Source organism: Dendropsophus ebraccatus, chromosome 6 (assembly GCF_027789765.1).
Source record: "Dendropsophus ebraccatus isolate aDenEbr1 chromosome 6, aDenEbr1.pat, whole genome shotgun sequence".
In the NCBI taxonomy this organism is placed as follows: Eukaryota; Metazoa; Chordata; class Amphibia; order Anura; family Hylidae; genus Dendropsophus; species Dendropsophus ebraccatus.
The window spans coordinates 115,575,031-115,600,555 of NC_091459.1; the positions used below are offsets into that span (position 1 = coordinate 115,575,031).

Here is a 25,525-nt window from a genome sequence, read left to right on the forward strand (position 1 = left end):
CAGAACTCATGGTTCCATCGGTCATAACAAATTGTCCAGGTCCTTCAGTCCTGTACCTTCACATAGCCATGACCATGTGTGACTGATATTCTAGTTGTGTCTCCTCAGCCCATGAATATTACTCTAAAAGTCTAGATGGTTTTGGCAAATGCAACTTTTTGTTTCAGTTTTGGCTCTTCAACTCACACATGGATGCGGTTATCTTTCTTACTCATGTACCCTGACCTAGACAAGACCTTGATGTGTTTGTGGTCAAATTTTGGTAGACTGTCCACCCCAGGGAAAGTGCACCGCTCTTCCAAGTTTTAACCAATTGTAGACAATGGTCCTTACTGTGGTCCTGGGCCCTTAGCAATGGCTCTATAACTATGTGCAGGTAAATTTGTTTAGCATATATGTTTTTATCTGTTTCCATCACCTGTTGCACTTTGAGACCTTCTAGCTGCTTCACATTGCCAGACAGGTTTTATATAAGTGATGTTCAGACTCAACAGGTCTGGCAGGAATCCTACCTGGTTGCATCTAGTGGAAGAGAACCCAAGTGTCATTTGCTTTTAGATAGCTGATTGATTGTGTAGCTTAGGGGCATTAACTTTTTCACAAGGTCAGATAGGACTAAACAGCATTTTTCCTTCAATAAATTAAATCTTTTTGAAATTATAGGCTGATCAGATTTTTATGTTAATCATCTGAACGGCAATACGTACATGTCTATCAGTAGCAGATAGCTTACTTGATGATGGTTTCTTGTTAAGAGGACAGTAGTTATGGTGTAGGTATATTTTATAGTATCTATGATGGAGCTGTAAAATACTCAATTTTATAGTCCATAAGACAGAGCCGTAGAATAGTCTCTCGCACACGTCGGCTTTGTGTATCTTCTTGCTCCGTAGGTTGTGTTTCTTTTCCCTACTGAATGGGAAATCACATATAACAATCTTGTTTTGGTGATGATGAAATCTACAAGGTTGCTGTCATACCCCAAGGGGGCTCTATCCAGGGATGAGTAAGGCGGACAATTCCCACAAGCCCTTAGGCCATACACAGTCTTGTAACTTGTATCTTCATTTATATGGAATGCAGTGAAAATGAACACAATTTTTGTTTCATCAGTTCATGGTGCTGTACAAGTCCTGAGTGTCATGGAGCCATAAGATAGCACCAATAAAAGTTTTGTAGAGCCATCCTATACATTTGTATTCCTTCAGTTCCGAATAGGAGGAAGTTTTCAACAAAGTTTTTGTGACTTAGGATGTGTGTATAAATGGGTTAGGATGTGAGTAAATAAAAAAGAACTTTTACTCACTTCCTTTGCTTTCCTCCAGCCGCTGCTCCGTACTCACAGTCCCTGATCCTCTCGGCTTATTCCGGGTTCTTGATGGTGTCCTGCCTCAGTGAGTGGGCACTTTTTGAGGGGATGATGTGTAAACAAAAAGCAGGAGGACAGGTGACTTGGAGCATCAGCAAGTTAGCAGTGGGGGACCAGGGTTAGGTGAGTGTAGTTTTTTTTTTGCACTACTTACAGCCATGGACATTATTTCTTCTGCAGGAAGAACCCTAAATCCTAAAAAGGCCTAAAAAAAAAATCGGACATGTTATCATACTGTCCAGATTTAAATTTTTTTTTGTGTGCAGAACCTGTTGAAGACAGCCAGGTACGGTACTTGGTTATGTGCAGAAGACTCAGGACCCTGTTCTCAAAATCGCAGGGGTCTCGGCAGTTTGGACTATCCCCTAGTTTTCATATACTTATCCCCTATTCTATGCATAGAAGATACAGAAAGAAGATAGGGTGGCCACATGTAAGTTTCCTAACGTTCAATCAGACAGCCATAAAAAAAGATAAAAGGTATATCATGTTGCTTATGTAGATCCCCTAGAATCCATACCTAGGTTTACAAGGCTCTTTTCACATATGTCGCCCCTTCATGCAGGGAATTTCCTGTTCACAGAACCTATATGAACTATACCCTGGTTCTCTTGATGATGTGGTCCGCCATAGCTAGATGCCGATGAGCACCAGATGTAGTGTGGTCAGGACTACATGGGCTCAAAAAGACAAGTAGACATTATAAATAGTACATGAATTGTTGCAATGATTATCTTGGCTAGTTATGAAAAAAGTGTAGACCCTGTCAACAAATGATTAATAAAGAGCCTTATATTACCTTATATTACACAAAAATATCCGAAGACAACAAAACATGAAGAAGAAGAATCAGGCCCAGTCTTAGATACTAGAGGTGTCAAACCTGTTAGACCTGTTAATTCCAAGGGAGGAGACCTGGCAACAATTGATCAATAGTTTCTCCATAGATTAAAGACAAACTAACCTAAAGGTCTGCAGAAATAGCTGCTGGCTGCACTCACACTTATCTACGGAAATGTTTGTGAATGTTCTCAGCACTGGAGATATGTGAGATAACAATCACGAGATAGGTATCTCTCTAAACTACCAGCCAGTGTGACTCTATACTAATAGTGGTCATGAAATTAACCTCAGCTGAAACCATGGATCTGGCATCAGCTATGCACCATAACTATAACAATAACATAGTCAGCTAATGACTACGTTCAGGTCATTTTTAGAGGGTATACAGAGTTTGGCCCAGAATGTAAAGTATGGTTTGCAGCACTTTTTGACACTTTACAACTAGCTAATAACATTCAGGCCATTTAATTAAATGAGGCCCATACTGATGCAAGCAAGAATACACTGGTAATTGATCTTCATATTTTGCTGACATATGGAGGATAGTATTGAGCGAAATGTTCGGATTCAGCAACGTTCTCCAAACCCTAACACTTTGCTGCATTTGACTCCCGGTGTCTGGAGAAATTACATGCCATCCTAGGGAGTCCTGGAAAACAGCCATAGGTTGTATCCATGTTTTCCTGGCAGCCCTAGGAAGGCATGTAATTTCTCCAGACGCCGGGAGTCGAATACTGAGCATTGGGGTTTGGAGAACGTTGCCGAACTCAAACGCTTGTTTGTTTTACACTAATCCAGGACTCAGAGACATGAAACATGATGTGAACCCAACCTTAGGGGCCTATTCCACGGGAACGATAATCGGTCGAATCGGCCCCATTTGGCCCGATTCGGCCGATTATCGCTCGGTGGAATAGAGAAAACGATCAGCCAATGATCGTGTCATCGGCTGATCGTTTATTTAGGGCCAGACCTAAAATCATCGGTCCCCCACCGCGCATCGCTATGGTGGAATAGCGGTGCGCGGCGGCAATCAACGATTTGAGAAGCGCAGCATACATTACCTGTCCGGGCTTCTCCTGCACTCTTCCTCCCCGGGTCCCGTGACACAGCATCAGCAGCTCCGGAGCGGCCTGACTGAGCAGTCAGACCACTCAGCCAATCACTGGCCGGGACCGCCGCAGCCAGTGATTGGCTGAGCGGTCTGACAGCTCAGTCAGGCCGCACCGAAGCTGATGCTTCGCCGCGGGACCCGGGGAGGAAGACGGAGCGCAGGAGAAGCCCGGACAGGTAATGTATTGCTGCAAGGGCTGCAAGGACATCGGTAACGATGTCCCTGCAGCCCTCACTTAACGATCATCGGGGCCATGGAATAGGCCCAGTAAACGAGCGGTGATCTAGCAGATCGGCACTCGTTTACATCGTTGCTCGGCCCGTGGAATAGGGCCCTTAGACTGGAAACAACTATAACAGATCCTCAACTAGGAGGAGTATTAGTTATGTAGGGTTACAGCTTCTGGATTTAAGCAATACGTTTCATTGAACACATCACAGGAATGTCAAAAGTTTTCATCGGTGGGGGTCTCACTGCTGATGAGATCAATGTCAATCACTTTCTCAGAGTGAATCATCTCAGTCCAGCAGTTCCATAGACTTGGAACTACCTAGACAGAGATCGACGTGAGTTTGAATGCGCTAGGCCTTAGGCCTCTCCTCGTTTATTCTCCTGCTGAGGCCCCAAGCGATCAGGAGTAGGAAGAAGCCAATCAATACTTTTGTCCCTGAAACATGTTAAAAGTTATTTCTTAACACAGCCCATTTAAAAACAGTTTTTAATTAAATAAATTAGCAAAGGAACTGAAAGAGTTGATAGAGTTGTATATTATAAGGCCGGTAACTTTTCATTCTCCAGTGATCCCACATAGACACAGTTATATGAATATTCAATATTGTCTTAGAGGAAATCTGCCCTTATGATGAATGTAAACAATTTACACCGTTCCCTGAGTGCACACTTAAATAATTCACACGCATCTGTTATCGTACACCCCCACACGTGTGTGCTCTGTAAATACACTGCCATGACGTCAGGGGGCTGGAGAGTAGAAAGTCTGTGCCCTATTTATAATTCATGGCTGTGACCAATGTCTCTACTACAGACGGGGGTCCATGGGTGTGTTTACTATACAGGCAGCACAGGCAGCGACATTGAAGCTTAAAAATCCCGGCCTCATCAGATGGGACACAGTGAGGTTTTTGGGAGATGACACCTAATGGTTTCTACAGCAGAAATAAAAACAATGTGGTTATTAGCCATGTGAACATTAGGGATGAGCGAACCGGCCGAGGTTCGGGTTTGTATAAACCTTGAGGACCGCCTGGAAAACTGGGATACAGCCATAGCGATAGGCTGTATCCAAGTTTTCCAGGCGGCCCTCAAGGTTGTATCCACCCTCTCCACGGAGTGGGCAGAAAGCGGGAATCAGAAGCCGATAGTCCTCTTTGCCGTTTTTGCAGCCAGGAGTTTGGAGTTTATTTGAATAGCACGGTATGACCCCTTATATATTGGGTTAATGGTATCCAAGCAGTCTCCATATGCTTCTATAGACTTCCCATTGCACTTTAATTTGGCAATTAGTGGGGGGTAAAAATTAATCACAAAATATACACTTTAAATTCAAGGAGCATGAAAACAATTCCATACTACAGATCCCGGCTTATATGAGAATTGTATTCACCCCCCAGCTGTAGTATATGCCTGCACCTGCCTGCCCCTCCGACATAAAAATTGCAAGGGCTGGAGGACAAAAACTGCTGACAACTGCTGACTGCCATCCAGGTGGATAAATTGTGTTGCTGTTTACGCCAACGCTAGGGAATTGGGGTGTGATCATTAACTCATGGCTGCTCCTTCCAATGACATGCTGCAATATGTGGGACACCACAAGGACTTCTCAGTGCCCAGTGTTAATAACATTGTGCAGCTCTTTCTTCTTACATATGACAAGTGACATGTCTGCATCCACTAGCAGAGGAAACAAGCGGAGCTAGACCTTTTCTGGGTCACATAGCGGTCATGGCAGAAGTGTCCTATTTTGTTCTAATATCTGTCCAGGGATGATGACAGCTTTGATTATAGACGTTGAATTATTCATACAGAACTTTCTTTCTACTTTTCACTTCTTTGTCTGCCAAATTTCTGCTCTGGCTTTTTAGATAAAAATCTACTTGTGTGAAGTTTTTCTTTCTTTAAACTTTTAACTTGACTTTCAACTTATATAAAAGAAGAAATCAAGCTGCCCTGCTGTTATAGGGGTGGGGTCACACAGAAAACTAGGTCCATACTGATGTATTATGTTAAATGAACCTTGTAAAAGAATATCTTAAAATGTATCGTTTGGAAGTTAGAGACTTACTAATCTCCCATGTTACTGCTTTGTTGGATAACCAGTTGTCCATGGTTACAGACACCTTTGGGCAACCAAGCTGGGTCACTCATGCTCAGTTGAGTTGCAGTTTCCTGATCTGTCCCATTAGTACTAACAGTTGGTTTTCACTTCACATGTAAGCAAGGGGGATTGTGGGAAAGTGACTGCACTGTTGCATGGCTACAGCAAGGTCAGAGAGAGGAAACCAGGAAGTGATCAGATACATCTATATCATAAAAATGAAAGTCTGTCTGTCTGTCTCATATAGACTTCCAAACGCCTGAACCGTTTGACCCCAAATTTGGCACACAGATACATTGGGTGCCCGGGAAGGTTTTAGCGAAGGTCCCGTCCCCGCCAGATATACAGGAGGGGAGGGGGAGGGGGAAGAGTGGCGCCCCATAGAGATGAATGGGAAAATCTCCACACTGCACACACATAATTAGCTGCAGCTGCCCAGAGAAAATGGAAGTTGAGAGCCTTAGCAACCAATAGGATTACTACTTTCATTTTCACAGGGAGTTGTGGTTGCTAGGGCAGCTGCCTCACAACAGATCCACAGAAATAACTGGTAGACCACCTACTCCATCTATACAGTACATGTATACAGGACCCCCTACTCTATCTATACAGTACATGTATACAGGACCCCCTACTCCATCTATACAGTACATGTATACAGGACCCCCTACTCCATCTATACAGTACATGTATACAGGACCCCCTACTCCATCTATACAATACATGTATACAGGACCCCCTACTCCATCTATACAGTATATGTATACAGGACCCCCTACTCCATCTATACAGTATATGTATACAGGACCCCCCTACTCCATTTATACAGTACATGTATACAGGACCCCCCTACTCCATCTATACAGTACATGTATACAGGGCCCCCTACTCCATCTATACAGTACATGTATACAGGGCCCCCTACTCCATCTATACAGTACATGTATACAGGGCCCCCTACTCCATCTATACAGTACATGTATACAGGACCCCCTACTCCATCTATACAGTACATGTATACAGGACCCCCTACTCCATCTATACAGTACATGTGTACAGGACCCCCAACTCCATTTATACAGTACATGTATACAGGACCCCCTATTCCATCTATACAGTACATGTATACAGGACATTACAGGTATACAGGACCCCCTACTCCTACTATACAGCACATGTATACAGGGCAGTATTACCAGCTGCTGCTGCCCTAAGCGCTAAACCTGAGGACACCCCACCCTCACTCACCAATTAGCATCAGGATTGGTAGGTAATAGCTCCAGACATCACATTTAACACCGCCACACCAGACCTGACCAATACCGCCATACTGTGACTGGGTAACACCTCCATACCAGACCTGACCAATACCACCATACTGTGACTGGATAACACCTCCATTCCAGACCTGACCAATACCGCCTTACTGTGACTGGACAACACTGCCACACCAGACTTGACCAATACCGCCATACTGTTACTGGATAACACTGCCACACCAGACCTGACCAGTACCGCCATACTGTGACTGGATAACACTGCCACACCAGATCTGACCAATACCACCATACTGTGACTGGATAACACCTCCATTCCAGACCTGACCAATACCGCCTTACTGTGACTGGACAACACTGCCACACCAGACCTGACCAATACCGCCATACTGTTACTGGATAACACTGCCACACCAGACCTGACCAGTACCGCCATACTGTGACTGGATAACACTGCCACACCAGACCTGACCAATACCACCATACTATGACTGGATAACACCTCCATTCCAGACCTGACCAGTACCGCCTTACTGTGACTGGACAACACTGCCACACCAGACCTGACCAATACCGCCATACTGTTACTGGATAACACTGCCACACCAGACCTGACCAGTACCGCCTTACTGTGACTGGACAACACTGCCACATCAGACCTGACCAATACCGCCATACTGTTACTGGATAACACTGCCACACCAGACCTGACCAATACCGCCATACTGTGACTGGATAACACTGCCACACCAGACCTGACCAATACCGCCTTACTGTGACTGGATAACACTGTCATATCAGACCTGACCAATACCGCCATACTGTGACTGGATAACACTGCCACACCAGACCTGACCAATACCGCCTTACTGTGACTGGATAACACTGTCATATCAGACCTGACCAATACCACCATACTGTAACTGGATAACACTGCCATACCAGACCCAACCAATACCACCATACTGTGACTGGATAACACCGTCATACCATACCAAATAACACCGCCACACCAGACCTGACCAATACTGCCACTGTGACTGGATAACACTGTCATATCAGACCTGACCAGTACCGCCATACTGTGACTGGATAACACCGCCACACCAGACCTGACCAATACTACCATACTGTGAGTGGATAACACTGCCATATCAGACCTGACCAATACCACCATACTGTGACTGGATAACACCTCCATACCAGACCTGACCAATACCGCCATACTGTGACTGGATAACACCGCTATACCAGACCTTACCAATACCGCCATACTGTGACTGGATGAATCTGCCATACCAGACCTGACCAATACCGCCATACTGTGACTGGATGAATCTGCCATACCAGACCTGACCAATACCGCCATACTGTGACTGGATAACACCGCCATACCAGACCTGACCAATACCACCATACTGTGACTGGATAACACTGCCATACCAGACCTGTTCAATACCGCCATACTGTGACTGGATAACACTGCCATACCAGACCTGACCAATACCACCATACTGTGACTGGATAACACCGCTATACCACACCTGACCAATACTGCCACACTGTAACTGGATAACACTGCCATACCAGACCTGACCAATACCGCCACACTGTGACTGGATGAATCTGCCATACCAGACCTGACCAATACCACCATACTGTGACTGGATAACACCGCATACCAGACCTGACCATTACCACCATACTGTGACTGGATAACACTGCCATACCAGACCTGACCAATACCGCCATACTGTGACTGGATAACACCGCCATACCAGACCTGACCAATACCACCATACTGTGACTGGATAACACTGCCATACCAGACCTGTTCAATACCGCCATACTGTGACTGGATAACACTGCCATACCAGACCTGACCAATACCACCATACTGTGACTGGATAACACCGCTATACCACACCTGACCAATACTGCCACACTGTAACTGGATAACACTGCCATACCAGACCTGACCAATACCGCCACACTGTGACTGGATGAATCTGCCATACCAGACCTGACCAATACCACCATACTGTGACTGGATAACACCGCCATACCAGACCTGACCAATACCGCCATACTGTGACTGGATAACACCGCTATACCAGACCTGACCAATACCGCCATACTGTGACTGGATGAATCTGCCATACCAGACCTGACCAATACCGCCATACTGTGACTGGATAACACCGCCATACCAGACCTGACCAATACCACCATACTGTGACTGGATAACACTGCCATACCAGACCTGTTCAATACCGCCATACTGTGACTGGATAACACCGCCATACTACACCTGACCAATACTGCCACACTGTGACTGGATAACACTGCCATACCAGACCTGACCAATACCGCCACACTGTGACTGGATGACACTGCCATACCAGACCTGACCAATACCGCCATACTGTGACTGTATAACACTGCGACAGCACCTCCACCAACTCTATACTACAGGTATACAGCACCTCCACCAACTCTATACTACAGGTATACAGGACCCCCTATACACACTGACACTTTATACCCAGGCAGCGCCGGGTACATTTTCGAGTAGGGAATAGAAACAATACAGTGATGTATGTGGTACACATCTGATTATACCTTCTTTGCTTCATGACACACCGCCTTTAAAGGAGAAGTCCGGCGAAAATGTTTATTAAAGTATTGTATTTCCCCACAAAAGTTATACAAATCACCAATATACACTTATTACGGCAAATGCTTATAAAGTGCTTTTTTCCCTGCACTTACTACTGCATCAAGGCTTCACTTCCTGGGTAACATGGTGATGTCACTTCCTGAATAACATGGTGATGTCACGACCCGACTCCCAGAGCTGTGCGGGCTGTGGCTGCTGGAGAGGATGATGGCTGGGGGACACTGAGGGACACAGGGCACTGGAGGGACACTAAGCATCCCTCTGCCATCATCCTCTCCACCAGCCACAGCCCGCACAGCTCCGGGAGTCGGGTCGTGACATCACCATGTTATCCAGAAAGTGACATCACCATTTTATCCAGGAAGTGAAGCCTTGATGCAGTAGTAAGTGCAGAGAAAAAAGCACTTTATAAGCATTTCCTGTAATAAGTGTATATTGGTGATTTGTATAACTTTTGGGGGGGGCAATACAATACTTTAATAAAAAATTTTGCCGGGCTTCTCCTTTAACCCCTTAACGACATCGGGCGTAAATTTACGCCCTGATGCCGGTAAGGGAGTTCAGAGCGGGGCCACGCGGCAACCCCGCTCTGAACCGCGGCGGTCCCGGGTGCCGCTTGTAGCCCGGGACCGTAGGTATTAGCGGGCACGGTCCGATCGCCGTGCCCGCTAATACAGTAATCAGATGCAGCTGTCAAACATGACAGCTGCATCCGATTACCGGATTCAGCCGTTCCCTGGTGTCTAGTGGAGGAGATCGCTCCTCCGGGATGTTATCCCGGAGGAGCGATCTCCGTTTCTGAAGCCGGCCGGGGACCGCTCCAAGATGGCGCCGTCCCCGGCTCGGCACTCGTTTACTTCCGGCTGCAGCAGCCGAAAGCAAACGAGTGCCGATCTTATGGATCTCTGCAGCATATCTATGCTGCAGAGATCTCTATGAGAGATCAAGTGTTGTTAATAGTAAAAAGCCCTCTCCCCTAATAAAAGTCTGAATCACCCCCCTTTTCCCAGGTTATAAATAAAAGTAAATAAATAAATAAACAAACATGTTTGCTATCGCCGCGTGCGTAATCGCCCAAACTATTAATTAATCACATTCCTGATCTCGCACGGTAAACGGCGTCAGCGCAAAAAAATCCCAAAGTGCAAAATTGCGCATTTTTGGTCGCATCAAATCCAGAAAAATTGTAATAAAAAGCGATCAAAAAGTCGTATATGCGCAATCAAGGTACCGATAGAAAGATCACATTATGGCGCAAAAAATGACACCTCACACAGCCCCATAGATCCAAAGCATCACAGTCACAAATATGACTGACAGGCCTGGTGGGAACTCACAAGGAGAGAGTTAGGGAAAAACAGACCCATAGAAATAAATGGTAGAATATTCTGGAGATCAGATTTTACCTCACAAAGATTATGTCAGTGTCTGACCACACACCCCTCCTCACACACAGACACACACACACACACACGTAGTTGGGGAGGGTTTAATTATTACACTGAGACAACATTCACACACATTCAGTATGTTTTCAAGAATGAAATTCATAATCGGCAAATTATTATCCGCAATCCGCAAAAAAACATTCGTAGTGCGCTCCGTATTTTGTGTATCTGCAAATTAAAGGTGTAGTTCTGAAAAGAAAAAAAAGTGGGAAGGCAAAAATAAGCTTGGTGATGTCCCAAAAATGCTGATCCAGAATTGCGGATGGTTTTGCAGATGGTTTTGCAGATTGCAATGTGCTCTCCGCAAATTTTGCACTTTCCCATAGACTTTGAAGTGTCCGCACTGCAATGGTGGACCATATTAAAACCTGTCCCATTTTTTTTGCATTGCGGATTGCAGATCTGCAAATTTACAGGATGTATGAATAGCACCAAAGAAATCAATGGGTTGCAAGGGATTCTCTATTATCTACTCAACAAATACTGATGAAAAATAGTGACGTGTGAATGAGGCCTGACACTTTTACTTTCACATTCTCTATTCACACATATATCCAGTATAGATGGTTTCTCCAAAATCAGTGTGACTGTATTTCATGCCTTGTGTTTGGTATCACATTCAAGTGAAGGGTGTTGGGTAGACAGAGCCTAAGGGCATGGGTGGTTTCTAGGGAGGAGGAAAGCGGACTCTGTTCTCCCGTCCTGTACAACCCCTTCAAGGTTATGTCTTAGGACAAATTCATTGCCGTCTTCCAGTAGGCTGTCAGCAGTTTAAAGTATATTAACACCTATTTGTCATGTGTTTTATCTCAGCCTGGGCGACAGCTTTAATATGTCTTATTAGAAGGACAACATAGGACTCGAATAGCCTAATAAACCACTTCTATAGCATTTCTTTTAAGAAAATAAAATTAAATCCCAAAGAAACCAACAGAGGCCTTTAAAAAAAAAAATATGGAAATAGACAAAATTTCGTGTGAACCCTAACCTGCCCCGCAACAGTGATCTATAGTTTGCTGTACGGCTCCAGGGGTAACTTCTTACAATTCAATTTCCTTGTAGATTCTTAACCTCAGCTGCACAGTGTCAGGCCGAAGCAGGAGCGGCTCAGCTAATGAAAGCGTATTACAGAATTACATATAATAATACATGCCTATAATATATGACCCAGCGAACTGACAAACTAAAATGAGATAATAATAACTCTCATACTTCAGAAATATAGTTCTCCATATATTCCTGTTCTGGATGTAACAGCAGATTGTATTGGGCTGCAATGCACAGGCTGTATGTAAATTCAGGGTTATAGGTGTATGCCATGATTTGTAGGATAAGCGTGGCTCGTATTAATACCAAGATAATAAGAAGGACAATTCATTACTGATAATTGGTAACCGAACTGTGAAATTATACTTAGAAGTGGGAAAATTAAACCTAAGTACAGAATAATCTTCTTCTCTGTTCTTCAAATGTGGTTTTATTATGGATCGGGCCCCATCAGGCTAGTGCGGCAATCTGATATATAGTAGATTTTAGCATTCTGCTTCTTCCTTTAGTGATCACTGCTTTAGTGATCGGAGGGGACCTGAACAGCCTGATCCAGTTTTTTTTTTTTTTTTTTTTTTACTGACAAAAAAGAGATTGGTTGCTATGGGTAAAATAGGATTGTCATGCATCTTGTCCCTAGCAACTAGTTTGATACTCAAGGGTTAGCTTGACATTTAGGGGTAAAAACAAATAAAGATGACTTTGCAGTACACCCTCCCCCCAAATGACTCCACCAACATCATTGTATAGAGCAGTGATTTTCAACCTTTTTTGAGCCGCGGCACACTTTTTATACTTAAAAAATCCCGGGGCACACCACCAACCAAAATGCCACAAAATGACACTAAAACAGTACATATTAAACATATAGTTAATAATATAGATTCTAAATGTATTTATACTCACTCAGTGTGACACCTGGGCCTGTTTTCTTCTCCCCCCTGTGCTTCTCTCCACCATACTTCTCCCCCCTACTTCTCTCCTGTGCTTCTCTCCACCATACTTCTCCCCCCAACTTCTCTCCTGTGCTTCTCTCCACCATACTTCTCCCCCCTACTTCTCTCCTGTGCTTCTCTCCACCATACTTCTCCCCCCAGCTTCTCTCCTGTGCTTCTCTCCCCCATGTTTCTCTCCTGTGCTTCTCTCCCCCGTGCTTCTCTCCTGTGCTTCTCTCCACCATACTTCTCTCCCCCCTGCTTCTCTCCACCAAACTTCTCTCCGCTGTTTCTCTCCCCCATCTCCACGTTTCTTTTCCCCCTGCTTCTCTCCCCTGTTTCTCCCCCATCCCCAGGTTTCTCTCCCCCATTGTTTTCTTCTGTTTCACAGCGGCACCATAGTTTGGGGAACTTTCCCCGCGGCACACTCGACCATGTGTCGCGGCACACTAGTGTGCCACGGCACACTAGTTGAAAATCACTGGTATAGAGATTGTATAGAGCCAAATGAATGGACTGTGTTGTGCTCCAGCCATCCCCATACAATGTCTTCCCAAACATCTCCGTGCAATGTAAAATATGAGCAGTGTTTTCTAAGAATTCTTATCATTCCTGGCATTAAAACCCTTGTTGTATGCTGTATGCTGACTTTTGACTTGTTTTAGTTACAAAGCTTCATGTGTATGAATGCATTGTGGTGTACGGATCCATAAGCTGGTCCCCATTGCCTTCCATGCTCCATGCTGTACTGTGGCCTGAAGGTTTTTTGCACAAACTCAGAGAGGTTTTCCTATTCTTATAGTACTGGTGATACGCCATCTTATAGTACTGGTGATACGCCATCTTATAGTGCTGGTGATACGCCATCTTATAGTGCTAGTGATACGCCATCTTATAGTGCTAGTGATACGCCATCTTATAGTGCTAGTGATACGCCATCTTATAGTGCTGGTGATACGCCATCTTATAGTGCTGGTGATACGCCATCTTATAGTGCTGGTGATACGCCATGTTACAGTGCTGGTGATACGCCATCTTACAGTGCTGGTGATACGCCATCTTACAGTGCTGGTGATACGCCATGTTACAGTGCTGGTGATACGCCATGTTACAGTGCTGGTGATACGCCATGTTACAGTGCTGGTGATACGCCATCTTATAGTACTGGTGATACGCCATCTTATAGTACTGGTGATACGCCATCTTATAGTGCTAGTGATACGCCATCTTATAGTACTGGTGATACGCCATCTTATAGTGCTAGTGATACGCCATCTTATAGTACTGGTGATACGCCATCTTATAGTGCTGGTGATACGCCATCTTATAGTACTGGTGATACGCCATCTTATGGTGCTGGTGGTACGCCATCTTATAGTGCTGGTGATACGCCATCTTATAGTGCTAGTGATACGCCATCTTATAGTGCTAGTGATACGCCATCTTATAGTGCTAGTGATACGCCATCTTATAGTGCTGGTGATACGCCATCTTACAGTGCTAGTGATACGCCATCTTATAGTGCTGGTGATACGCCATGTTACAGTGCTGGTGATACGCCATGTTACAGTGCTGGTGATACGCCATGTTACAGTGCTGGTGATACGCCATCTTATAGTACTGGTGATATGCCATGTTACAGTGCTGGTAATACGCCATGTTACAGTGCAGTTGATACGCCATCTTACAGTGCTGGTGATACGCCATCTTACAGTGCTGGTGATACGCCATCTTACACAGCTCTCCAACCAAAAAGGGGTAGGTCACAAAAAAAATAAAAAAAACATTTTAAATCAACAGGTTCCAGCAAGTGCCAGAGATTTGTAAGTTACTTCTATTAAAAAAATCTCAAGTCTTTCAGTACTTATCAGCTGCTGTATGTCCGGCTGGAAGTGGTCTATTCTCTTCAGTCTGACATAATGCTCTCTGCTGCTACCTCTGGCCGTGTCAAGAACTGTCCAGAACAGTAGCAAATCCCCACAAAAAAACTCTCCTGCTGTTCAGACTGGAGAGAATACTGAGATTTTTTAATAGAAGTAAATTACAAATTTCTGGTACTTTCTGACACCAAATTGATTTGAAAGAAAAAAAAAAAAAATTTTTTTGGTGAGCAACCCCTTCAAGACACAAGACAATATGGTGCGCATGGTCCTTTAGCCAAGATGTTGGAGTAATGTATGTAATGTATATATATGTGCCTTCATGGCTCTAATAAATAAAGAAACTGACTCCTTAAAGCTACCATTAAAGTACCCCATAATATTGACTACTGGTACCCTCAATCACATGTGATAGTTATAGAGTGTTTGCAGATTTCACATCACGGCCCGGTAACTTAACATTCGTCCGCAGTGGCGAGATGCGCAGCGATTATAAATTCTTAGATTGCATTTTCCATTGATTTTAGTTTTTTTTAAATGTTGTGTTTTACTCAATAGAAATACTTCTAGGAGCATTTCTTATTTCTTTGACACCCCAACCTCAATCATAAAGCACTTTAGTTCCATGGCATGTTTTCTCTTCTGGTAGACAATAAATAAGGACACGACACACAAGATCTGCCCGCTGCACAATCTTTTATTGACTCTGACCGCCAGACGTCAAGCTGTTCTGTACCATAGGCCACAATAAAAACTATAAAAATAACCTCCATAGCCAAATGCATGACATGGCGAGTCAGCAACAGTGGCACTCCTAGCTATGTAAATCTTATATTATCTTATATCTAACGTATCTGCAATACACATGTTAACCCTTTAAAGGGCCTTCTGCATAAAAATAGTATATGTATATAACAAGAGACAGATATACACAGAAGTTTACAAAATGATAGATAAGTGGAGGCATAAACTAGAAATCAGTATGCTCATCCCATCCTGTCACAGGGTAATCTAGGCCCAAAAGCCCTCTTGTTCCTTTCCTTATAACAGGGAGGGGCATAATGACTACTGAGAAAGTTCCCTACATATATTTTGTGGGATCCTCAAGAACGTAGCCAACTATTTAAAGGGAATCTACCAGTTCTATATCATGCTCAGAGCTACAGATATAGGCAGATAGCTGAAAGAGGGGTAAAACAAATGATACATCTTAGTTGATGGTTGTTTACAGAGTTATAAAATCATGTTATTTCTCTAAGCTCAAGGCCAGGCTGAGCTGCTGCATGTACGCCCGCTGCCTCCTTCTCCCCCCTTTCTATGAGGCTTCTAGCACTGGGCCCTGTACATCAATCATGCAGGATGGAGGCAGACAGATGAATTCGAACGATAATCGTACGTGTAAACGCAGCGAACGATCAATCGACGAGCGAGAAATCGTTCATTTTGATCTTACAACATGTTCTTAAATCGTCGTTCGCAAAAAATTCGCAGATCGTTCCGTGTAAACAGTCATTCACTGATTTAACCTATGTGCGAGATAGGCTTAAGAGATCGCAAAGCGATTGCAAAAGTATTTTTTCGTACGATATATGGTTCCGTCTAAACGCTGATCGTTATAAAAAAATTGTTACTTCAAAATTGTTTATCATACGATCAGGCGAATTATCGCTACGTGTAAACGCACGCTCAGCCAATGACTGAGTCGGAACAGAGTTTATGTCACCTGACACCTTAACCCTCCTGCACATTGTAAATACTGGAAACACAGGAGAAGTCACGCTATGCCAACAATTTGTGATGTTTTTCTAGTGACTTGGACAGATGATAAGACAACAAGGAAAAAACTCTGAAAGATTTTAGTATATTTTGATAATAATAAAGGATCCTGCATCTGATATGGTTGTTGCCTCCAATTTTTCAGAACAGACGGGTCAAAAAACACCTAGGAGGGCACTGGCTGCTGGGGGGGAGATGTCCATGGCGTTCAGGCTGACACTTTCTATAGTACAGTGTTTCTCAACTTCAGTCCTCAAGACCCACCAACAGGTCCTGTTTTGAGGATTTCACAGGTGATATAATTATAGTCAGTGCACCAGTAACTGCCACAGCTGTTTGTTGTATGGGATATGCGCAAAACATGACCTGTTGGTGGGTCTTGAGGACTGGAGTTGTTCATTGTTAAGGGGGCTGCCATGCCTGGGCTGTTCTTAAAACTTTTTATTGACGTGCTAGTCTCATGGACATAGACGACAATAGATATAGTCTGTCCCATTGAGATGAATGTAAAACATTTCTCAGCAAACTCTGTGACCTGTGAAGAGGTCATTCCATGGGGAGCTACTATTGTCTCTATCTACAGGTGTCACATGTAGCTGCAATGCTGTACAGATCACTTTACAGCAGCCTCCTCCTATCACCACAGACACAACAGGAAGTCTCAGCTTAGTTTAGCCAGGGTTGAATAACGAAATGTGCAAGATCTCAGGATTATTTTATAATATAGAGAGAAAAATTGAAAATTTGAAGAGACATCACCAAAATAATTAATTTTTTGATGACACATTCCCTTTAAGGCCAAGCAGCGGTATTTAAAGTGAATTTGTCATCCCAAAAAGTCACTCTGTGACTTCATTTCAGGGAAAGATCTACTTTTATGCATCGTTTAAGTGTCAGAGAGGCAAGGCCTAGGGTCTGTTGTGTCCTAGGCCAGCAACTGCTCTGTTCTGAAAATCCCTGCTCTCTTTAATAGACAGACAGGGCTCGACTTACAGCACCAAGTACTGCTAATATGTCACTTGTGTGCCTTGATTCACACTGTAACACAGGCCAATTGATACCTATACTTGGCATACTTACAATGCCTGCTCTGCAATGTGAATAGGACCAGACAGCTGTCAATCACTGAGAAGCACCGCCGGTTTATACAGTATAACAAATTATCCTTGAACTTTTTTCCACTAAGTTATATATCAATCAGCTCAGCTCCTCCTGCTCTATAACATGATGCTGCCTGCAGGTTGAACTGCATTCTGAACGTGACATGACCCCTTTAAGTGTAACATGACTTCTTTATGGCATTTTTATTCACAGGATTTTCAAATCATATACAAATGTGGAAACCGTATGAAAAAAAAACACCACAGACCCCAAAAAGCCATAACATACCAAAACACTTTGCATGTAGCTGTTTTATATTTCACTATAGGTCAATAAAAACATAGTGCATAAAACCAGTTTCAGACAGGTGTCACGAAGAACAGCATTTTTTCAAAAATACCACTTTGAGTCAGAAGTAAAATAATGCACTTGGGGAGGAGGAATCCTCTATCCGAGTATCACATCGGCAGTACTGTGTTGGAAAAGGCTTTAGAAGAGAAGGATTTAGGGGTAGTGATTACTGACAGCCTTAAAGGGGAACTCCAGCAGGGGGGGGCACTTTTTTGATGGGACCGGGGAGGAGGTGGCTGAGGAAAAAGACGACCACTCACCTCCCCGGTTCCAGCGGCGGGTCACTCATCACGGCGCTCCGGTCCCCGGTTCCCGGATGCTTCCTGGTGTCTGACGCCGCCCGAGACACTACGTCTCAGGGCCGCTCAGCCACTCAGTGAAGGAGGTGGGATCCGTGTCAAGTCCGCTCAGATCCCACCTCCTTCACTGAGTGGCTAAGCGGCCCTAAAACGTAGCGTCTCGGGCGGCGTCAGACACCAGGAAGTGCCCCCCCCGTCGGAGTACCCCTTTAAAATGAGTCACCAGTGCAAGAAAGAAGGAAAGAAGGGAAAGGGGGGACATGATTGAAACCTTTAAGTATGATAAGGGACTAAATAAGGTTCAGGAGGGAAGTGTGTTTAGTAAAAAACTGAGCTCAAGAACAAGAGGACACAGTGAGAGGTTATCTGGGGGAAAGATCAGAAGCAATGTGAGAAAATATTATTTTACTGAAAGAGTAGTAGATACCTGGAACAAACTTCCAGCAGAGGTGGTTGGTAAATCCACAATAACAGAATTTAAACATGCCAGGGATAAACATACATCTATCCTAAGATAATAAGAAAGAAAATACTAAAAAGGGCAGACTAGATGGACCCAGTGGTCTTTTTCTGCCGACAATCTTCTATGTTTCTATGTTTCTAAGTGCACCCAGCAAGAAGGAGAAGTATATGTCCATACTTCCCATTCCTTTAGATTCTAATTCTGGTTATAACAGGGTGGCAGAGCCACTCAGGAAAATTTACATCCTTTTTTTATTTTAAATAAACATTTTTTGTCTTGTTTTGTATTTTCTTTTACATTTCTGCAGTTCTTTTAAGCAAACTCCAGAAGTGGACTCAGGAGGAAGAAAGAATCTACTTGCTTTGGCATCAAATTTACTGAGGCATCTTTCCAGAAAACACTGTGTGTGAAACCACCCTTACAAGCCGTCTAAATTATACTACTACTACTACTACTACTACTACTACTACTACTACTGTTTTACTACTAGTACTACTACTACTACTACTACTACTAGTAGTAGTACTACTGCTGCTACTATTACTACTACTACTATTACTACTACTGTTTTACTACTAGTACTACTACTGCTGCTGCTGCTGCTGCTGCTACTACTACTACTACTGCTGCTACTACTACTACTACTGCTACTGCTGCTACTACTACTACTGCTGCTGCTACTACTACTGCTACTACTGCTGCTATTACTACCACTACTGATAATACTACTACTGTACTGCTACTATAACTGTACTACTACCATTACTGCTGCTACTATTATTACTGTACTACTGCTACTATTACTACTACTACTTCTATTACTGCTGTTGCTACTACTACTTTTACTGTACTACTACTACTGCTAATACTATTATACTACTACTGTAGTAGTAGTAGTACTACTACTACTATTATTATTACTATTATTATTATTACTGTACTACAACTATTACTTATACTACTATTACTGTACTACTGCTATTATTACTGTACTACTACTTCTGAACTACTACTAGTGCTATTACTGTACTACTGCTACTATTACTGTACTACTACTGCTATTATTACTGTACTACAACTATTACTTATACTACTATTACTGTACTACTACTGCTATTATTACTGTACTACAACTATTACTTATACTACTATTACTGTACTACTGCTATTATTACTGTACTACTACTGCTATTATTACTGTACTACAACTATTACTTATACTACTATTACTGTACTACTACTTCTGAACTACTACTAGTGCTATTACTGTACTACTACTATTACTGTACTATTACTACTAGATAAACAGTATAATAAATGGCAATACAACTCACTGCACCTATAATCCATGTCTTATGCACAATCACCCTCAAGTAAAATAAAGCTACAACATGCATACTATTAATGCTATATGTGCCCTGTAGACAACAATAACAATAACAGTGTAGAAGCCCTATCCCTCATAACAACAAAAGACCTCCGACATCACAAAGCCCCCCAAAACAAAGCATACAGCCATTTAACTGTACACATACTAAACGTAACAACACCCAGATGGAAAACACCTCCAGGCAATTAGAGGTTAAACTAAAGAACTGCCATAACAGCCCCAACCGGCCGCATTGTTGTGTGTTCACACCAGCACAACACTCTGCAGCCACAACAGCTCAGGTCCCAGCAGTCAGTCACCTTGGTGGTCGGGGTATGGGGATTTCTGCTGGGGAGATCCGGTAGACCACCACTGCATCCATAAGGCCACATCTGTTGCTGTGTTGACACTGCTGCCTGACAGTTGCACTCCCACTTGTCACAACACACTAGTGTGACAATAACACTTAGGTGTAAGGAGACGTTCAACGCCCAGTGTCAGGGACCCCGAAACGTCCTTATTTTATATATAATATATATATATATATATATATATATATTTTTTTTTTTTTTTTTATTGAAGGCCAAATGAAAATAAACATCCCTCATTATATCATAGTAATTGACAATGCAATGCCAGAAGCGAAAACAGATGTACATAGGAGCTACAATTGTAAAAAGAGATAAAATAGCCTTCATATTTGTAACAATTTCCCTTCCTTCCCTATTTTATGCAACTTTTATGCGGTAAGACTGTCACAGTCAGGCGACACAGGGACTGACTCTTCCTCGGTACCACACCATGTGGACGGTTACTCTTTTACGTATACCAGGAGACCTTCTAGTGACTTGGATGCTCGTCATCACACGGCTGAAGTCGCCAGCTGAGGAGGAAAAAGTTGTGAATGACAAAGTCGCATGATGACGCGAATTATAGGTCAGCGAGTACCCCCCCCCCCCCCCAGCCTGATAGATCAGCCCAGGGCTGTGCTGCACATTGCTCGTTCAGAAGATGAGAGGTCACCGGTGTCACCGACAGACGCAGACCCATAATCCAGTGCGTTCATGTGCATCTGACCCCCGTGCCACCCCCTCGTCCCCTGTCAGTCATCGGCTTACCTGGTCTATAGGCAGCTGCACTGCATGGCTGAGGGGGAGCAGCACTGTGGAGCCTGTGGTACTTGTAGCCATGGCAATCCCTCCAATGAAAGATCAGCAAGACGATGCCGAAGATGTTCACCTTGTAATCCACACACTCCCGGGAGAAAACAAGGATGTGAAACGCAGCGAATCCGAACCACGATGGAGCCACCAACTAACACGGTGTCCCCCCCAACTGGAGGCAAAGAGGTGCCCCCCCACACACCACCACAGTATTTTAAAAAATGGGGGGTCCAAGCCTTTAAAAAAAAAGAAAAGAAAATAGAAATGTATAAAGTGCCGGCACTTGGGCTCACATTATGGAGCGAAGCAGCAATGACTCCAATGCAAACATCCAGCAGTCTCTCCAGGCAGAGAGATGACAAAGCCCCAGCCTCCCGCACCTCCTCACGCTGTTCAGTGCACTGAATGCAGAATTACAGGGAGGAGGGAGGGAGGGAAACGCGCTGGGCAGGGAAACAGCAAACCCTCATGTATGGAAGCCCAGACAGCACATTCTTTCTTATTGTCATTCTCAATCACAGCCTCTTCCCAGGCGTTTCGCTCCTGTCCCTACAGCTCTCGGCTGCGGACCACCTCACGCTGCACCTTTTTGCCCTTTTTTAATGTATTTCCCGGTATAGAAAATGGCATAAGTGTTTGCAATGTGCAGCATCACACATACTGCGATAAAGGGGTCATGTGATGCAGCATTAAAGGGGCTGTCCAGTTTAGAAAAACCTATTTTTGTCATTCGGAGTAATTAGAGGGGGAGGTCCCTGGATCCAGAATCCTCATCTCTTTGACCGGAGAGGAGCGCGGTTATCAAGGGCATCTCTCTGGGGATCCGTGCTGCATGACACTCACACACTATTGATTGGAATGAACACTCTGTAATGCTTGTTTCCCCCCTGTGGTGGCGCTGTATGGAAAGCTAACACCTCGTAGGGGATTTATCATTCCCTGCAGCAGCTCAGTATAGCAAAATGGTGCACGGGGATTTAGAAACTGCCCCATTACTGGCTTTGTCCAAAGAAGAAAACCACTGTATATATAAAGGAACTTCATGTTAAACACTTCCCTTAAAGGGGTTACCCAGATTATAAAAACTTAGCTGCTTTCTTCCAGAAACAGCACCACCCTTGTCCTCAGTTTGTGTGTGGTATTGCAGCTCAGTTCAATTGAAATGAAATTGTAATGACACTTATACACATATCAAGACTAATATATATTTAAATGTAGTTAAAGTGGTATTCCACTCCCACATAACTTTTGATATGTAATGGCCCATGGTGAGACTAACAATTCCTTGCATACATGTTATTATCTAATCAGTCTCCTTCCCCTATTTCTCAGCTGCTGCTTTCTGCTGAAAACACAAAAATCTGTGTGTGAGTTTTTCTTTGTCTCCCCCTCCACCCCCCCTTCTTTCTGAGACAGATTATGTAAAAAACTTCCTGGCAGGCTTTATCTGCAACTTTGTAGCTTCTTTGTAATGCTGGGCAGCAACATATCAAAAGTTATGTTTGAGGGTATTGAATACCCCTTTAAGATGTGAATTGCAACCTGTTGATGGTTTATCTAGCATGCTAGCATGAGGCGAATGAGCTCACACTAAATACATCCTCATAGCATATGACATAGCTGATGTCAATAGGGGGCGCTCAAAACATGAAGATTTTTTTTAACTAGATGTGTTTTATTACATGTGTATTTTCCTATTCCCTGAGCACCCCCTAGTGGTGGCTGTAGACATGCAGAGTTTTACTCTGGCGTTATTTTAAAACATCGGCCGTTGTTATGAAATAATGGCAGTGATTTGTCATAAAATGACGGCCATCCACTAAATTTCAAGTGTGTGAACATAGCCTTTCTGTGTTTTCAATCCACTCCTGGTTTTGATTGCAATATGAGGACCAAAATACTGAGCAAGATTACTGTGTGTGAACCCAGCCTAGGGCCATGTTTACACTACATAAGTACCATAGCAAACACGGACGTTGTTAATCAGGGTCGTGAGTACTATGGTACTTACATAGTGCTGCCGCTGAGGGAATCACGGACGGAGTATATACACACAGCATATGCTCCGGCCGGGATCCCAAGCGACACCACAAGAAACTAACATGTCAGTTTTCTGCGGCCACTATTCACTGAATAGTGTCCGCAGAAAACCCTGTCAGTTCACAGCTCCGGCCGCACGCTCCATTGTAACCATTGGGGAATTCAGATGCTGGCGCACACGGATGCCAGTACTGCAGTACCGTCCGGGATGATCTTTTCTGGCACCGGCCGGTCCGTGACCCGTCCGGGTCAAGGAACGGCCGGTCTCTTACAGAGTGGGAACTGGGCCTAATAGAGCAAACTAGTTGGATTTGATCGACAGCCAGGGAGTGAAGCACCCTGCCTCCTGGCTCTATCTCAGGATTGTAACAGGTCTCATGAGTGATACCCCATGTAATCAGTAACTTTTGACGTGTCCTTAGAAACATAGGGAGAAGCAGCTCTGTTTCCCCCTGCTCATACACGTCCTCTGAAAATGGGCCTTATGTCTAAAGTTTTCTGCTACAATTTAAGGTACATAGAATGATTTGAGTAGAGTATGTCAGTTATAATTTGAATTTGAAAATATATATTTCGGTGACCTCCTAACCAAACAAAACTGAACCAATCATTGTTTGCAGTAGTAACATTACATAAAAATATTCCCCAACCGGTGGCTCTCCAGCTGTTCCTAATGTATAACTCCTATTTTGGGCATGATGGAAGTTTTTCCACTATAGGGAAACGTTCACACTATGTATTTTTGCAATAAACAACGGCCGTTGTTGCAGGTTGCGACAACAGCCATAGTTTATTAGCAGCGGCCATTTGAATTGGTTTGTATTAAATAACGGCTGCAGTGTATACACTCTGTATACACTGCGGCCGTTGTTCTCTGCTGCTGCACAGAAAAACTGACATTTTGTGCGTCCGGTATTCAGTGAACAGCAGCCGTACAAGATAGCCTGTGCTCACAGTGTAAGGTACAGCTCCCGGCTGCATTTTACATTGTTCTCTATGGCTGACTGAGGTGCGGGCACACCCGAATGTGCCCGCATTCCAATTAAAATAAAGTGATGTTCACCCGGATGATACTGCAGTATCGGCCAGTTGAACATCTGAGACATCAGCTGTTGTTTGACACTGCAAACAGTGGCTGCAGGGGCGGACACAGACTGCATAGGGCCCCTGTGCAAAAAAAATTGCCTGGGCCCCCCATAAGCAAACCACCCCACCACATTCCTGGTTGACCCCCATCCCCACATACTACCCATTCTGGCTGACCCCCATGCCCACACACAATACCCCACCTGAGCCCCCAGTGGGGGGTACAGTGTACGATTGCCAGGTGACGTCACGGCCGCTGTGGCCGGCTGTGACTCACATATCCAATAGATGAGTGTGGTATGTGGGCAGGGCCGTTTTAATACATTGGCGGGCCCGGTGCACAAACCTCAAGAGTGGGCCCCCCCCTCTTCCCTTTCAGCACCAATGATACCATTACATAATACTGCCACACCATGACTACTATCACTACAGACCCTATAACAGAAAGAAGTTACATCCAGTAACTCACATGGGGCGTCTTCTCCGATCTGTCACTTTTTCTTTTTTTTCTCCATCCATCCTGGGCCACCTTGATGTCTCTCCCGACTGTGAATCCTCTCTCCAGAATCTGCCAGAGAAACATTTTAGGCTCCAACACATACAGTAGTTAGGTCTCCTGTACCCCTATATAGTAGTTACCCCCCTATGTACCCCTATATAGTAGTTACCTCCCTCTGTACCCCTATATAGTAGTTACCTCCCTCTGTACCCCTATATAGTAGTTACCTCCCTCTGTACCCCTATATAGTAGTTACACCCCTCTGTACCCCTATATAGTAGTTACACCCCTCTGTACCCCTATATAGTAGTTACACCCTTCTGTGCCCCTATATAGTAGTTACACCCTTCTGTGCCCCTATATAGTAGCTACACCCTTCTGTGCCCCTATATAGTAGCTACACCCTTCTGTGCCCCTATAGTTTTAATGTGTCCCTTAATAAGTAGATAT

The 25,525-nt window shown here is 44.0% G+C and overlaps 1 protein-coding gene across 2 annotated transcripts in view; it reads right to left on the reverse strand.

Moving 5' to 3' along the window:
* MBOAT2 (membrane bound O-acyltransferase domain containing 2) overlaps nt 1–21,865 on the reverse strand; it is a 164,370-nt gene extending 142,505 nt beyond the window's left edge. Inside the window, exon 1 of one of the 2 annotated variants that reach the window (XM_069975704.1) lies at nt 21,406–21,865. In XM_069975704.1, coding sequence (XP_069831805.1) covers nt 21,406–21,477 — 72 coding nt within the window. In that variant the 5' untranslated portion in view covers nt 21,478–21,865. Of the gene's footprint in view, nt 1–20,607; nt 20,717–21,405 lie in introns of those variants that run through there. The other variant, XM_069975705.1, reaches the window with a different exon arrangement.
* Between the last annotated feature and the right edge of the window lie 3,660 nt (nt 21,866–25,525).